This window comes from Lasiodiplodia theobromae (assembly GCF_012971845.1).
Source record: "Lasiodiplodia theobromae strain AM2As chromosome Unknown scaffold_11, whole genome shotgun sequence".
NCBI classification, from domain to species: domain Eukaryota; kingdom Fungi; phylum Ascomycota; class Dothideomycetes; order Botryosphaeriales; family Botryosphaeriaceae; genus Lasiodiplodia; species Lasiodiplodia theobromae.
In genome coordinates this window covers 598,150-612,664 of record NW_023336311.1, presented here as the reverse complement: position 1 = coordinate 612,664, position 14,515 = coordinate 598,150, and the positions used below count along the sequence as shown (strand labels likewise).

At 55.2% G+C, this 14,515-nt stretch overlaps 5 protein-coding genes across 5 annotated transcripts; 1 reads left to right on the top strand and 4 right to left on the bottom strand.

Moving 5' to 3' along the window:
- Positions 1-2,003: 2,003 nt before the first annotated feature.
- LTHEOB_4313 (uncharacterized protein) lies at positions 2,004-4,157 on the bottom strand (the record flags this gene model as incomplete). Its single annotated transcript, XM_035513334.1, has 3 exons — positions 2,004-3,342; positions 3,424-3,773; positions 4,008-4,157. The coding sequence occupies 3 exons, from the start codon at positions 4,155-4,157 to the stop codon at positions 2,004-2,006; spliced, it is 1,839 nt and encodes a 612-aa protein (XP_035375017.1).
- A 529-nt stretch (positions 4,158-4,686) lies between these two features.
- On the bottom strand, positions 4,687-6,941 carry LTHEOB_4312 (Phospholipase d nuclease; the record flags this gene model as incomplete). Its single annotated transcript, XM_035513333.1, has 7 exons — positions 4,687-5,019; positions 5,075-5,185; positions 5,239-5,363; positions 5,410-5,764; positions 5,813-5,846; positions 6,019-6,113; positions 6,162-6,941. 7 exons carry the CDS (start codon positions 6,939-6,941, stop codon positions 4,687-4,689), a joined length of 1,833 nt encoding a protein of 610 aa, XP_035375016.1.
- A 620-nt stretch (positions 6,942-7,561) lies between these two features.
- On the bottom strand, positions 7,562-8,809 carry LTHEOB_4311 (Tol-like protein; the record flags this gene model as incomplete). The annotated part of the gene is made up of 1 exon (XM_035513332.1): positions 7,562-8,809. The coding sequence occupies one exon, from the start codon at positions 8,807-8,809 to the stop codon at positions 7,562-7,564; it is 1,248 nt and encodes a 415-aa protein (XP_035375015.1).
- Positions 8,810-12,161: 3,352 nt separating this feature from the next.
- On the bottom strand, positions 12,162-13,211 carry LTHEOB_4310 (Protein kti12; the record flags this gene model as incomplete). The annotated part of the gene is made up of 4 exons (XM_035513331.1): positions 12,162-12,449; positions 12,504-12,770; positions 12,819-13,154; positions 13,206-13,211. The coding sequence occupies 4 exons, from the start codon at positions 13,209-13,211 to the stop codon at positions 12,162-12,164; spliced, it is 897 nt and encodes a 298-aa protein (XP_035375014.1).
- A 450-nt stretch (positions 13,212-13,661) lies between these two features.
- On the top strand, positions 13,662-14,093 carry LTHEOB_4309 (Thiol methyltransferase protein; the record flags this gene model as incomplete). The annotated part of the gene is made up of 1 exon (XM_035513329.1): positions 13,662-14,093. The coding sequence occupies one exon, from the start codon at positions 13,662-13,664 to the stop codon at positions 14,091-14,093; it is 432 nt and encodes a 143-aa protein (XP_035375013.1).
- Positions 14,094-14,515: the final 422 nt, after the last annotated feature.

Below are 14,515 nucleotides of genomic sequence, written 5' to 3'. Positions count from 1 at the left end.
CCGACTCCCAAAGTGGCTTGGCAGGAGTCTCAAGGTTGCGACACACCCGTCTCAAGACGCTTGAATGGCCAGGTTTCAATTTGATAGAAGACCCTCCCCTGCTGAAAGATCTTGTACAGAAATCAACTTGGGGTAAAAGAGGATGGACGTTTCAGGAGGAGCTCTTCTCAAACATTATTTTGTATTTCACCGATCACGGGGTATACCAATCCTCGTATATTCTACCACACCACTCCTTGGGAAGTACAAATAGCGAATGCTATTTTCACCCTACTCAATGGGCGGGTACACGTGAGAATACCATCGGATCCCTTAAGATCATCGAGAAGTATACAACGCGTTCACTTTCATTCCAGGACGACATTTTACGAGCATGCACCGGGGTTCTGAACTGTTTTCGTGGAAGTCATTATTTCGGGATTCCGTTTGACGAATTTGCAGCGGGGATCCACTGGCAGCCGGTTGACTGGACGCACGAAAGAAGAACTTCCTTAACAGAAGTTTTTCCAAGCTGGTCATGGTCTTCCGCGCATGGGCCGGTCAAGTTTGAAAGTCTAATCATATTTGTGTCTCTATGGGCATTTCCATCCCCTTCAAAACCTGGAGAGCATGAAGCGCTGGAATGGATTTCTGACCACAATCCTCTGAAATCCTTAGATGACGTAGAGATTCCAAGCATACTTGAAGACTTCCCAAGTACTTCTTCGCTCTCTGTGTTTGAAGAACATGATCGAAAAAGAGCGCATGAGAGGCCTGGCCGCCTTCTCGTGTTCACCCAAGTCACTACCTTTGGCATCCGGAACATGCACAACCTCTTCTCTGATGGACGTCGTACGTTCTCAATCAGGTCGTTCCAGGGGAAACATGTTGGCGATATTTGGCTTACCGCTCCATCATCCGAGGACATAAAAGGGGATAACGACGTTCCCAGGAAGGAACCTTTTGAATTTTTGGCTCTCGGTTGTGAAATTGCAGATTTCTATATGGGCACTGGGCAAGATGATCTTCTAAGTTCGATGGAACAAATGATGGATGATAAAAGACTCGATCGGACGGCCATAATCCCTCTTGTGGCAATGTTCGTAATGCTGATCCTTCGGGATGAAGTCAGCGGGGTGGCTCGCCGGCTAGGTATTGGAAAGGTCTTCATGGAAGCATGGCTGAAGGCAAAGCCGGAATTTAAGACTATTGTTCTTGAATAGGTACTCGGGCTTGGATCTGGAATCTCCCCTGCCGGAGGAGCGCCATAGCCAAATCTATAGAAATTCTGAGCAGGCAAAAGGCGTAATTAGGGACAGTGTTTGAGTTCCTGCGTTGCTCCGATGTAGAGAGGAAAGAAGAGTCGAGTCTCATTAACGCCGTCGCTCAGGCTCTCATTACCACCAAGAAAGCCCGAGAATATATCTACACTTACAGCCGAAAGCCCAAATGTATGCACAACCCATATGATTGTCTTAAAGCAAAGAAAACGACACCAGGTCCCGGCTGTACACCGTCCAAGCCAAAATCTCCCTTCTGCTCACCTCGGCGACCAAAACCAAATGATTACAGCAAAAAGATATCTGCAAAAAGAGGGGGTCCAAGACAACAGAGAAAGATTTAGAACTTTTTTGAGGACCCCGCGGACCGATTAAAAAAAAACAACATGAAAAGGAGATGGTGATGCTGCTGATGATGATGATGATGGAAAAACGCCTGTACACCGGCAATGTGGGGGTATGTGCAAAAGCCTCCTGCCTCTATCAGCCAAACCAACGATTCACCCAGCCCAGCCCAGCCAGCCAGCCAAAAACGGCATCTCTCTCGACCGCCCCCACACCTGCCTTTCGTCGTCGTCACTCATTAGAGAGGAGAAGAAGTAAAAACACAAAAACGAAAGCTCCAACGCCCTCCTTGCAGCCTGCTTACCCTCCGTCGTAAAAGACTGAGCGGCCAAACCCCCTCTCTTCCTCCTCCTCCTCCTCCTCCTCCTCCTCCTCCTTCTCCTTCCTCTTTCACTCACTTCATATCACATCCAAACTATCCATCTTCCAAATCTCCACATCCTTCACCGCCTCCTTCCCCACCTTCTTCACAATCCGCCTGACGCCCAACTCCTCCCCCATCGTCGGATCCGCCGGACTCTTCGGCGTATTCGCCGGCGGGCCGCCAGGCACCTCTCTGACGCCGCCGCAAAGAAACACCATATCGCCTATCCCCAACCACTTGAGGTGATCCCACTCGCGGCGCCGCAGCTCGAACGAAATGACCTGCTCGTGCAGGTTCCCCGAGATGCTCTGCATGAGCTCGAGCTCCTGCGTCGTGGCGCGGATGAGGATGCGGAGCGCCCACAGGCGCGGCAACCCCCGCAGCAGCTGCCGCATGTTCTCCGGGTTCTTCTCTTCCAGCGCGACGCCCAGCTGTTCCAGGTTCGGGCACGCCCGCCCGAGCTGCATCAGCACGTCGCCGCCCAGCAGCCACTGGTCGCTCAGCAGCAGGTGGCGCAGCGTCGTGCCCAGGTGCCGCGTGATGGCCGCCAGGTAGTCGCCGGCAACGGTCGCGGACTCGCGGCTCATGGGCGTGCCGGGCTGCGGCGGGCCGCCGCCGCCGCCGCCGCCGCCGTTGCCGAAGGGCGAGTTGTGGGAGGTGCCGGAGCCGGTGGGGTCGGGGAAGCCGTTGGTGAAGAGGTTGCCGGAGGTGCTGCTGTTGTTGTTGGCGGCGGGGGAGACGCCGTTGGAGGTGGTGCGGGCGGGCTTGCGGCGGGCGTTGACGATGTAGAGGCGTTCGAGGCCTTTGAGCTGGGCCATGATGGTGGCCTGCTTTGCGTCGAGCACGTCGCCGCGCATGGACTTGAGGTTCTTGGGGATCTTCTGCGGCTCGAACAGGCGCCACGTGTCGTCGATGAAGACGGTGATGGCGTCCTGCGTGTTGCAGTTGATGAAGTTGATCTCCTCCAGCACGTCGACGTCGATCAGCTCGTCTAGGTCGACATTGGTCGCGCGCGTGTACAGGTTAATCATCGAGTAGCGCTTCAGCCGTAGCGGCTGCTTGTTGGCGATGCATCGCCCAAAATAGGCATTGAGGTTGGTACTTTCCTCGCCCGCATCGCGCATGCGCGGGCTAAAGTGCAGGTGTAACGAGTCAAGCTTTTTGGAGTGCGCGAGCAGGACCGAAATGTCATCTGGGTAGCACAGCGGGTCGATGTCGAGGGCCGTGAACTCGCGGAGGTTGGGGAGCGGGGGTATCACAACGGTAGGGCGGGGAATACGAGTGCTGGGAAATTTCAGAGTCAGGGACTGCAGGGTGCCGCACGCGAGCAGACCCTGGTATATCGTTTGGAGCGGCTTGGTGTTGAGCTCCCAGCTGCAAGATCACAGTCAGCACATGCAGCCTGCTAACCTATCACCAGTAATCATCCCAACGCGCGCAAAAATAGAAACCTACGCAAAATTCTGCATCCTCTCCATCCTATCCATAGCGGCGCGCACGGCGATATTCAGCATCATCGAATTGTCGGGCACGCGGCCGCGGGAGAAGTCGTCGACGTCGCTCTCGCGCCAATCGCCGGCCAGCCGCCAGCTGCGCACGTACTGGGCGACGTTCTTGGTGACGAGGCCATTCAGGCCCATGGCGAAGGGGCTGCCGCTGCCGTAGCCCTCGGGCCGGCCATTGTCCATGTAGCGCAGCTCGCTGTACGACCGCAGCGTCACCTTCTCGTAGAGGCGCGGCAGCGTCATGTAGTAGAGCAGCCGCGAGGTGCGCGTCACGCGCGCGAGGTCGGCAATGTCATCGATCTGGCAGGAAAAAAATGCGGCTCTGGGTTAGCTATGGGCCCCAGGCAAGCAAGCTCACGAAAAAGCAGCGGCGCGCGCACAGCTAGAAAACACCGTGTTTCGAGCTCCTACAACCACCGCCGCAACGCTCAGGTCGGCTCATCGGAGCTGAGCGGATGTGCCGGCTTCGTCTGGAGCTGAAGTGGGTGCGAGCTGGCCGCGGGCTGCCGCGCACGAGGAAGGCGTCCAACACACATATGACAATATCAAGGCGACGAGATTGAGCGGAAGGCTCTGACGCTGGTACGCGGCCACAGGGCTGGTGTACTGCAGCGGCATGGGCGGGCCTTGGAAAATGTCTTTATTGATGCTGTCCAGCGGCGACCGCGGCTGCTGGGGAGCCATGGCGGGCGGGCAGGCGGCGTCGCACGCGAGCGGTCGTCAGCGAAGAGATGCGGTCTCGGTTCGTTCGGGGCGTGGTCGGCAGAGACGTGGACAGCGGTTGGGTGCGGGAACGGGCGGCGGGGTGGAGAGCTGAGCGGAGCTCATGGGTTTGAATATGCGCGCGGAAGCATTGGTGTTGGCTGGCTTCGGGGCGCGGCCAGCCGGTCGATGTTGTGAATTGTGCAAGACGAGCCGGTCGCCTATGCGATCCGCAAGCCAAGCCCGCCTCCCGCAAACGTCATTCACAGTGCTGCTGGAGAGACGCGCCTGACACGCCCGTGGGCTGACCATTATGCGTCTGCCTTGGTTGCCTGGTATATCATCCAAGGCCTGCTACATATCCAAATCCCAGCCTTGCAGCCCGTCAGCCACCAGCTGGCCTTTCCGGCCTTATCCGCAATGCTTTTGTGCAAGCCCCTCCTAGCATGTGCCTGTGTTCCCTGAGATCCGGAACGCGAGTCATCCGAAACATCTAACCCAACAGAGCACCCTAGTTCGCAAAATACCACGGGCTTTTGTCGCCGTACTTCTCGCCGGGTATCTCGAAGGGTATGTCCAACGTGCCCTTGAAAACTTCAAGGCCCGGCACCTCATCACCATCTTCCGCTTGCTCTCCTGCATCGACAGGCACGATCACACCGCATTCGTAATTGCGGCATGTCACCTTGAGGGTTTTGGTCGCGCGGTCGGTTGATAGCTGACCCCACGCCGCAGCTGAGAGGTTTGCAGACCCAATGTACGCCCAAGCAACCTTCGTATGTGTCGTTGCCTCCTCGTCTTCTTCTTCGCTGGATGTAACGCGCTGTCCACGCCCAATGATGATCTGTGATACACCTGTCAATATCGATCTCGATGAGTGCGGCTTCTTTAGTGCTGACCTTATTATGACTCAAAAGACCAGTTCGTGTCGACTTGTGATCGTGCATCGACGATTTAGGAAAGCTCATGGCCTCGTACCATTTCTTGGAAAATGTAATGGTACCCCCGGCCTGAATCATGTAAGCTTCCATCCAATTTGCGCATTGGGACGAACTCAGCCTACGTCTGTGCCGCCCTTGCTTTCCTTGACGGTGTCAAATGTAGGGAAATACACTCGGAAGCCCTTCAAGAGATCCCTAATCTTCACGTCACCGTCGAACTTCTCTTTTGTGACCGTGACCTCCTCGCCTATGAATTGTCAGCGCGAATCTCAATCGACTTATGAAACACGCACCCTTAGCTGCAGTGAGAAGCTGCTTCATGAAGCCCCTGCTCAATGCGCCCAGAGAGGATGTAGCGTAGTCGACCTCAAGCACTGTCGAGTCTAGATTGAGCTGCCTGATTGCCCGAGAAAGCCCTGGGAGACCGGTGCGCTGAGCATCCTCGCCAGTTCTTGGACCTCCTAAGGAATGCACAAAAGCTAGGTGCTTGGTGCGGGACCAATCGAATTTGAGGAGACTGTTGCAGAGGTTGGGCCGGTGCGTGACCGATTGTATGTAGTATCGCAGCTCCTTCCCGAAAGGTGTGAAGTCATCCTCGGACGTAGTCTGACCATCTGGGAGGCGCGGGAGATCGATGAGGAATACCGTCTGTTACTGTCAATCCACAGTTCGAGCGGACGGATTAGATCTACTCACATTTTCCATTCTGCCCGACTCGCCCCAGTCCCATCTGCAAATGCCCTGTTAGCTTTGGCTGCGCCGTGATGTGTGGAACGCCTGGCGGAAATACTCGGTGAGATTGGCTGATGTAATTGCGATCCGCAAATACTTTGGATGCGCGCCGATGAGGCTATAGATAGTAAGTAGTAGATTCCAAGAATAGTACTCCTAGACAGACTTACAATTTGGCGTGGTAATTGCCGTTGACGCCCTTCATATCAGCCAGACTGATTGATACGTTTTCATACAAAACAGGGGCCATATTCCATTCCGCCGCCTAAACGGAGGTAAGAAAAGTCGGTTTGCGTGTCAGGAATAAACTCACCACTTCCTCATTGGAAGAGCCAACAATCCAAGTCTGTTTTGTGACCTTGGAATCGATCTTGGTGCTCCACCATTCCGTATCGAAATTGAATGAACTGACGAGTAGATGATCCAAGTCGGCCTTCTGTAGCACTTCCTCGATTTTGATATCATTGTCCCGGGGATATCCAAGGGACCAAGTCCTTTTGACTGCGCCATCCAGATATTGCGGCTCTGTGATCCTGCGGGATGAAGCTGGGCCCGGCCTGTTTGCGGTTTCACGTGGGACGGAAACCCCGGCATCATTTTGGAGGATGTCTCGAATTGCCTGTCCTTGAGACTGCGCAGTCGGCGACTTCGGCACGGATGGTTCGCGATCGGCACGACCCTTCTTAGGACGCGCTGTATCCTTGCGCGAGCGCGGAGGCGTGGTGAGGTCGACAACTTCAGTTTCCTGAGACGAGGCGGCGCTGGCTTCGGTGCGCGCCTTCTTGGACACCCTTCCGCTTTCCTGGCTGGACGGTGCAGAGTCGCCGCCCGACAGCTGGTGTTTGCGAGCCCTCTGGCGGGCAAGGCGCTCTGCCTCGAGCTGCTTGCGATCGAGGTGCTTCAGGCTTTCATTGACGGCGCGGGTACTAACGAGCTGTGGTTGGTTGGCAGCTGCAGCGGGTGTGGGCGCGGGTGGAGCTTCACTCGTGTTGTTGTCAGCTGCCGACGCGCGCTCGTCCTCAGCAGCGCCGTCGAGCTGCCCCAAAGACAGTGCGATAGCTCTTTGAAGATCCTCATCGTCGGAGGAGCTCATGCTTGTGGGGTGAGCTGAGCTTGCTGAATGTGTCGGATGGTGGGAACCAGTTGATGTCGTCGGATAAAGTGTGCGACAGAACGTCGTGGAGGATGACGCAGTGACGAGAGCTTGACGCGACGACGCGCGCTCACGTGGTGAATTCCCTTACTTGTGCAGCGGTGTCCGCGGTTTCCATATTTATGCAAAGCCCACTTTCCGCTGCTTGTTTCGCAAGGACTTCCATTTTAAGTTTCAAAAGCGCGTCATGAGCTCCATGTTTCACAGCCAATAGTCAGCCTTTGCACCATCTGCTTGGCCTTCGTCTCGCCTAAACTTGCCCCGGGGAAATGGACCCTGAACACCGCAATCCTGTGAGAATTTGTTCAGGACATTACTCATTGTGATGAGAGGCTGTATCATCATTGCTCAGATGCATGTATACAATACACTAGGAAAGCAAAATTTTTTCTTCCACCCAATCGACCAAAGATAAACAGTATGCCGAGGAATCGGACGAAAAACGACGGATAAGTGTAGACTACGAAAGCACACGTGGCACTGGGACCAAAATATGGAGATTAACGAAAGACGCATCCTCAAGTAATTGCTTAGCGTAACGCAATGCTAACCAGCAGAGCCTACGAAAGCCTGATCCATTGCCTTTCCAAACCGGCAATATCCCTTTCCCAGAAACTTGCACTGATATCCCAAATCATGGCGCGACCTGTGTCGTCGAAATTGCCAACACGCTGATATTCGCCGTCCAACTCTTCCACGATGATGATGGATCGCGTCGTCACTTCCTTGCTAATGTCTCCCAACACGACAGCGAGAAGCCTTCCCTTTCCGCACGAGACCCTCAGTCGCTCCAGCTCCTCCGCGGAATCGTTGCAAAACAGGTCGATGGAAGCCTTGAACTGGACAACGTTGGGATCAATTATCGCATTACGAATGAGCTCCGATTGTTGCACGTTCTCCTCGAATGGAGGCGGCGCGTCCAGCGTTTCCAAAAGAAAAGTCCACGCCTCCACCCATATGTAGCGCGATTGGCTCGTTCGGTCGTGCTTCAAATAGCCCATCTCTGCGAACTGGGCCCAGTCGATTCGAGCTCCAGAGCTAAGTTCGATTTCGATGATGACCTCAGTTGGCGTAGTCGGTGCCTCGCTCTTCATGTAGCAAGGGCACTTCCATCCGACCCAAGACCAGCTTGGAAATTCAGGTCTTCTCTCTCGGACTTGTGACCCTTCCAAACTCCACCGCATTGACTGCACGAATCCATCCATGTTCGTCGTGGAAGGATCGGCCTCGCGGACGTAAGGCCGGAACATTGGGAGGCCAAAGTAATGTTGTTCCGGTGAGACTGTATGCTCGTATGTCTGAAGGACCCCGGTTATGGCGTTGAGAGCATCCGACTGGTGTGAGAGATGCCTTCTCGAATATTCTTCGATCCGTTTGCACATATCTGTCGCCGATGGGAAAGCATGGTATGCCATCCATTGGCTTGTCAACTTCGCATGACCGTGGGCCACACGCTTAGGGCAGTGCCGCCAAGAATCAAATTGCACTGACTCGTCCCCCTCGGCGAAGCATTTTCCGCAATCATGGAGGTAGCAGTAGTCGGTAAAGAACAGCCGTCTCTCTGAGAGGAGGGCTTCTTGGTACGTCCAAGCACGTTCCATCCATTTGGATTGCTCCAAAGCGTGCGCCAGGGTGGTATCACGCCAACAGGACATCAAGACATAATTGCCGATTTTCAAACTTTGCCTCGGCGAGCGAGGCACTGTGCTGACGCCGGGAAGACCGTAGTCGGAATGGTCGCCAGCAGCCGCAACAATGGTGAGGTCCGCTTGCTTGTATATGTAATCCATCTGCAGGATTTGCTTCATTTTCTCTTCTTCGTCTTCTTGATTAATGCAGTATTTGTCCACCCAGAGGTATTGGTAGTGTAAGTTCGACGTGACCGTAATTGCATCTTCGACCGTCCTTTCTGCGGGGTTTGGTATGCATCCAGGGCCAGGACTTTCACCGCTGGAGGGTCGCGGCGGACCCCAAACGTAACTGAGGCAGACATATTTCGCGCCAGGTGTGAGGGTTTCCAGTTTCCGGGTATTGCAGTTGATGACGACTATGGGGTGTGCTGGCGGCGGAACATTCCTTCGGAAATGCCTGTCTGTACGTCCATCACAAACACGCAGTTTGTTGCGCAGTTCCTCGTAATCAACACCAGTAGGGCTAATAGGCCAAGGCTCGGGACACCTTAGCCCAGGGAAATCTTCTCCGCGGATGATTTCAAGGTCTTCGAACCTCGATAGATATTTTTTTTTCTTTGCGATCCTCAAGGTCCATGTCTTCTGGACCAAACAATGGTTCTTTTTCGAGAATTGAACCTCAAAACATCTGAAATTTTCTGCCTGACCAGGCACACTAAACAGGCTTTTGTAGAACTGGCAGAAGTCGCACGATTCATCCAGGGTGGGAAACAGCTCGTTGGATCCGGGCCATGTGAAAAGCTCATCCGGTGATTGTAACGTTTCTGCAATCCGTTCATCCAGCTTGAGCGCTTCGCATTGCGAACAAAGTCTTGTGTTGAAGCATGCAAGGGTCATGCTTTGTCGAAACTCCTCGTCCACTGCTACGGCTTTCGGCTTGCCGGAGGTCGTGGACGTCGAAAAAAGTTTGAGCTTTCGTCCATTTCGTAGGCTCTGAGACTCGTCTTTTGAAGAAGCCGGACTCCTGGATCTAATGTCGTTGGCAAATGTGAGAAAATTTTGGAGCCACGGCATTCGTCTCGCTGACAAGAAAGACGTGAAAACAGAATAGAGGCAGAAATTAAAGAGAGGAGTAACCAGGACACACAATCAGATAGACTAAAACTAGTAGCAGCGAAGGCGAACATATTTGCAGGATTCAGAGCTGAAGACGTTGTATGTGTGATTGCGGCACAGCCAGCAGGCGCCTACATGAAGCAATCTGCTTCGTTGTCGACTAAGCGCCGCCCCACAGACTGTGCACCCATCACCGATCGACATTGAAGCATTTGACCTATTGGTAGATATTCCTTGTCTTCGTGGACATATATGGAGCGTTCTTAAAGAACCACAAAAGGCGCGTTGCTACTTTTGTGGTGGTTGACGTTGCAGATGTGCGCCGTTAACATGCCGATCATTTCTCACTCCTAATGATGAGTGGCTGCAGCTCGCTTAATGCTACAACTGTTGCCTAACTTGCGGTCAGCTTCTATTGGACATATCAATACGTTTCCTTTCACCAGAATACTCAAATGAAAAAATAAGGGGTTCGTAGAATAATCTGGAAAGGAAAAGAGACAGTAAAATCTTGTTAAACAATTCCCAGCTTTTACCTACACAATAGCATGACAAACCCAGTAATATTTCTTTGGTAGAGTTGCTATAGACTTACCTCAACAGGCAGATGAAATTCGGCGTTCAGTCCCCTCCTTCCATTCTATGCCTGCTGTGGGAAGATGCCTACCTCTGCATTTCTCTCCCACGCAACCAACTAATTCGCCTGAATGATGCTGTGGCTTCTTCCCACAACCCAGCCTGCAGTAGCATATTAACGCTCTTCTCTTCTTTAATATCACCCTGTCCGTTGACTTCACAGCCCCTTTGGCATCCGCCCCGGCACCGCAACCGCATCGACGACACCAACTCTCCGCGCATGCCTCTTTACCTATCCTCTAACATCATCTTGCGCGCGGCGATGCCGTCGAAGTCCAGGCCCAGGCCGACGAGCCGGGCTGGGCGGCATGTACTAGAAGAAGGTCCGGGGCCGCGTTCATGATGCGGTTAGAGACGAGCGGGCAAAAAAGCGCCGCCGACGAAGGTGGTGTGGCAGACAAGCAGGTCAGCAGGGGCAAGAAGATCGTGGGATCTGGAGGTCGAAGGGGTGTTTGGAAGCCATCATTGTTTAAGCTGCGGGGGGATGTTGTTGATGCTCGAGGTCGAGAACACCATGGACCAGCAGCCTCGCGTCAGTTACCGCGCCTGGCGCGTTGTCCGGTGGGATGGATGGGCGGCCTCGATGGATGGCGCAGAAAGCACGAATGGGATGGCTTCCCGGGTGCAGGACGCATTGATGCGATTTCTCCGGTGGGCGGGGTAAGGTCAGGGTGAGTAGACATTGGAAGGGACGAGCAGGGGTGGAATCGTTATCATGAGGTCGAGATAATTGCCTAGATCGGATATGATGATCGTCTGCTCGGCGTTCTATATTGAGTTGGTGATAGCTAGATCCAACGCTCCCGCTCTTGATCACATGTCGACGGCTGTGGCAACGTGGGGTCTGGAGTGGCGCTGCGGCAAAGAGCTCGTATTGCATACACGCGTCTCTTGCTCGTTTAGGTAGTTTGGCGAGCGACAGTGCGGGCGTTTACTGTGGAGCCTCCGTCTCCACAAGGGACTGCTGAGGCGCGGAGGCGAAAAAGAAAAAAAAGTCTAGCTGGGGCGAGAGTTCACTCGCAGTGCCGATCTGTGGAGACCCCACAACCGAGTGGATCGCCGAGGCAAAAAGTGCAGCGGGAGGCTTGCTTTCGGGGCCTTTCGGCCGGGAGACCTTCCACACGTCCATCTGCAACACCAAGAATACACTGCAGAACAGGGAATCGTGATGCGATGCGTGCCTTGCTGCAACGGAGTCTGATGTCATCCAGATAGCCGGATTCCAGTTCGCGATTTCATCACAGGACGGCATAGACGCTAGCTCAAGATCGGGTAAGGCGAGGGCGCCATATGCAGCAGGTGGGTATTTACTTTTTGCCTGTCAGGATGCTATCTGTCGTCATTCCAGGCAGATGATGATTGAGCCGCCCAATTGAGCATCCCGGTCTGGGGTGCTGACTCTCATCTGACCCCCCGGAAATGCCATTTCATTCGTTTCACAGACAGGTGGCCTAAGAAGCGGTCTTGTTTCCTACGTGTCCAGACCCCACACGGGATGCGCTGATCCGCTTGGCCGCGGTGTTGTGCGGAGCTGCGGATGAAGAAAGCTGGAGCGCCGGATGCATCAATCCTAAGTTGCTTTTCAAAGGCCGGGTCGCCGACATGGGGCCGCCGACAGTACCCGAAGCTTGCGCTTAACATTCCCTAGGTTGCGTCAGCGGGAACAAGCTCCATTATTCATGTCACATCCTTCTAGAAAACCGCGGGGTGCTAAAGTCGGCCCGCGGTGAGAACCCCGCCATGACGTCCGCCGTTAGCTACAGCCATACTGTCGGCCTCAGGCGGCTTCGAATGCATCGTTCAGGTAGTCGACGAAGAGGTCCCGAATGCGGGTTTTGGAAAGGTTGTGCTGGCGGTTCAGGGTGATGAACTGTCGGCGGATGCGCTGGAGCTGGGGCAACGAGACGACAGATGCGGGAAGGGCTACGGCGTTTTCGGCATCGGGGATTGAGACTTCACCACCCTCTTCGCCCGGGTGATCCTTTTGCCAGGACACAATGTGTGACACAATGTCAGAAGTCGTCTTGTCGAGCTCGTAGAGGTAGTTCTGCTCCGTCGCCGGTTTCTGGCCAACTAGTCAGTAAACTTGCATGGAATATGATGTCACGCGAGCGCCTACCAGGACTGTTGCGGCATTTGGCCTAACGACTTTGGCTTTGCCGTCATTGCCCACCATGGCATCCCAAATCTGCTCCAATGGCGGCGTCTCGTCATCGTACACGACGGTGAACAGAGGGCTGTCCCAGCGCGTCATGCCATTGGGCTCCTCGTATCTGAAGACTAGGTTCTCAAAATCCTCCTCGACGTAGCCGCCATCGGCGGTGGTGTCGGCGAGCAGGCGATTGTTGATCTCGCGGCATTTTTCGATAGAGGTCCCTACGTGCACCTCTAGGACTGTCAGCGGCTGCTTAGCCGGGGAGGGGGGCGGACTTACAACACAGCTAGGGGTCTGCATAGCCTTGGCCTCGCAATATAGCTGGTATCGGAAGCCCTTGATGTAGTTCATGCCGTCGGCAATAACGATATCGTCCCGGCCCAAGACACGCTTTACGGCAGAAGCCTCGGCGGCGCGTGCGTCCTTCTCTGCGCGGGCCGTGTGGTAGACATCGCGGTGCAGGCCGAGTGTCTGGTCATTGATGTGGTGGACCTTCAGGCGCGCAATGCGTGCGTCCGTCGGGGCGAGCTGCGCAATCTTGTCGCGGAAAAAGTCGAGCAGCTGCAGGGCGCGGTGCGTCTTGCCGGACGACGGGTAGCCGGAAATCAGGACGAGCTAGAGGCATGAGCGACCGTGCTATCTCGCGCGCAGCTGGGCAGCACTCACCGGCATCGCTGGGCGGGTTTTGCTGGCTTGGGCAGCGGTTCTGATGCTCGCGGCGGAAAAGGGCTGTTTTGCCGAGAGGGCTGGCACCACTCACTTTGGCAGATTCCGACCCTCTCTCGTGCCATGTGGGGTCCGCCCGGGAAGGAATCTCCAGGGCGCGCCTCGGCGCCGCAGACGATTGTGGTGCGACCAGCACGGCAAGATCGCCCTCGCCCAAGCGCCCTCCGATGTTGCCATAAAGGCGCTGCTCACCCGCTGCTCGATCGCCCGATGCGCAGCTTCACCAAAAGCCTCGGCACCGCATCTCCAGATTCTAGTCACCAGGCTCGCATATCTCGCTTGCGGGTCCGCTTCCGTTCCCAATCCAGTAGCCCGACCTCGCTCCGACGCCTATAAGAAAAGTAGAGACAAGACTACTCCCCTGCTCGTCGTCCGCCTCCCTCACCCGCCCTCACAATGGACTCCGCCGGCAACAGACAGCAGCGTCCCGCCTTCCCCGGCTCCGCCTCGCAAGTCAGCTCGGCCTCGCAAAGCTCCAGCAGCCTCTCGACGCTGGCCAGCCCGTCCGTCTTCTCCTCCGTCTCGGGCACAGCCTCGCAACAGCCCTTCTCGGGCGTGCCCATGCCGCCGTCGTCGCCCGCGCCGCAGGCCAACTACTTCGGCTCGCTACAACCCGAGACCCAGCAGGTCCAGCGCGCTGGTGCCGCCGCCGCGCCGCAAATCAGCCGGACGGCCAGCTTGGAATACCAGCCGAACCGCGAGGGCGCTGGCCGAACGGCGCAGGAGACGGTGACATACCTCAACGAGTACAGCCTGGTCGCCGAGGCGGCAAAACGCGCGCAGATGGCGGTGCTGATGAGGGACATGGAGGGCGTGGAGCTGTCATGATTGTGGTGTGAGAGTGCTTCGATCCCAAACGCTGGCAAGCAGGGAGTTTTGTCGGAAATGTTACGCCACGGGCGACTCAGTGGCCGTGGCTTGTTTCATGCATTATATCACTTATCGTGCATGGGTAGACGGCCGCACTCCGCGTTTTTTCTTATCTCCTGTTTTTTTTTTTTTTCATGTGTACACGTCGCAAGCGGAGGGCAGCATGTCATAGAGGCTATACGCACCCTCGGATCTGCGCGGTTTTGGGACCTGGCGTTGGTGCGTCAGGGTTTGCACGAAAGGGCATTGTTTAGTTGGATACCACTCGAGCTGTCTCTTTAGTTTTCGGCAGCATGTCTGAATGCTACATTTTGCGTGTGTCTCTCCACTCGGGCGGGCCCAGGGTCTTGTAAAGTCGTGCCTGCGACCCCACATTTAGC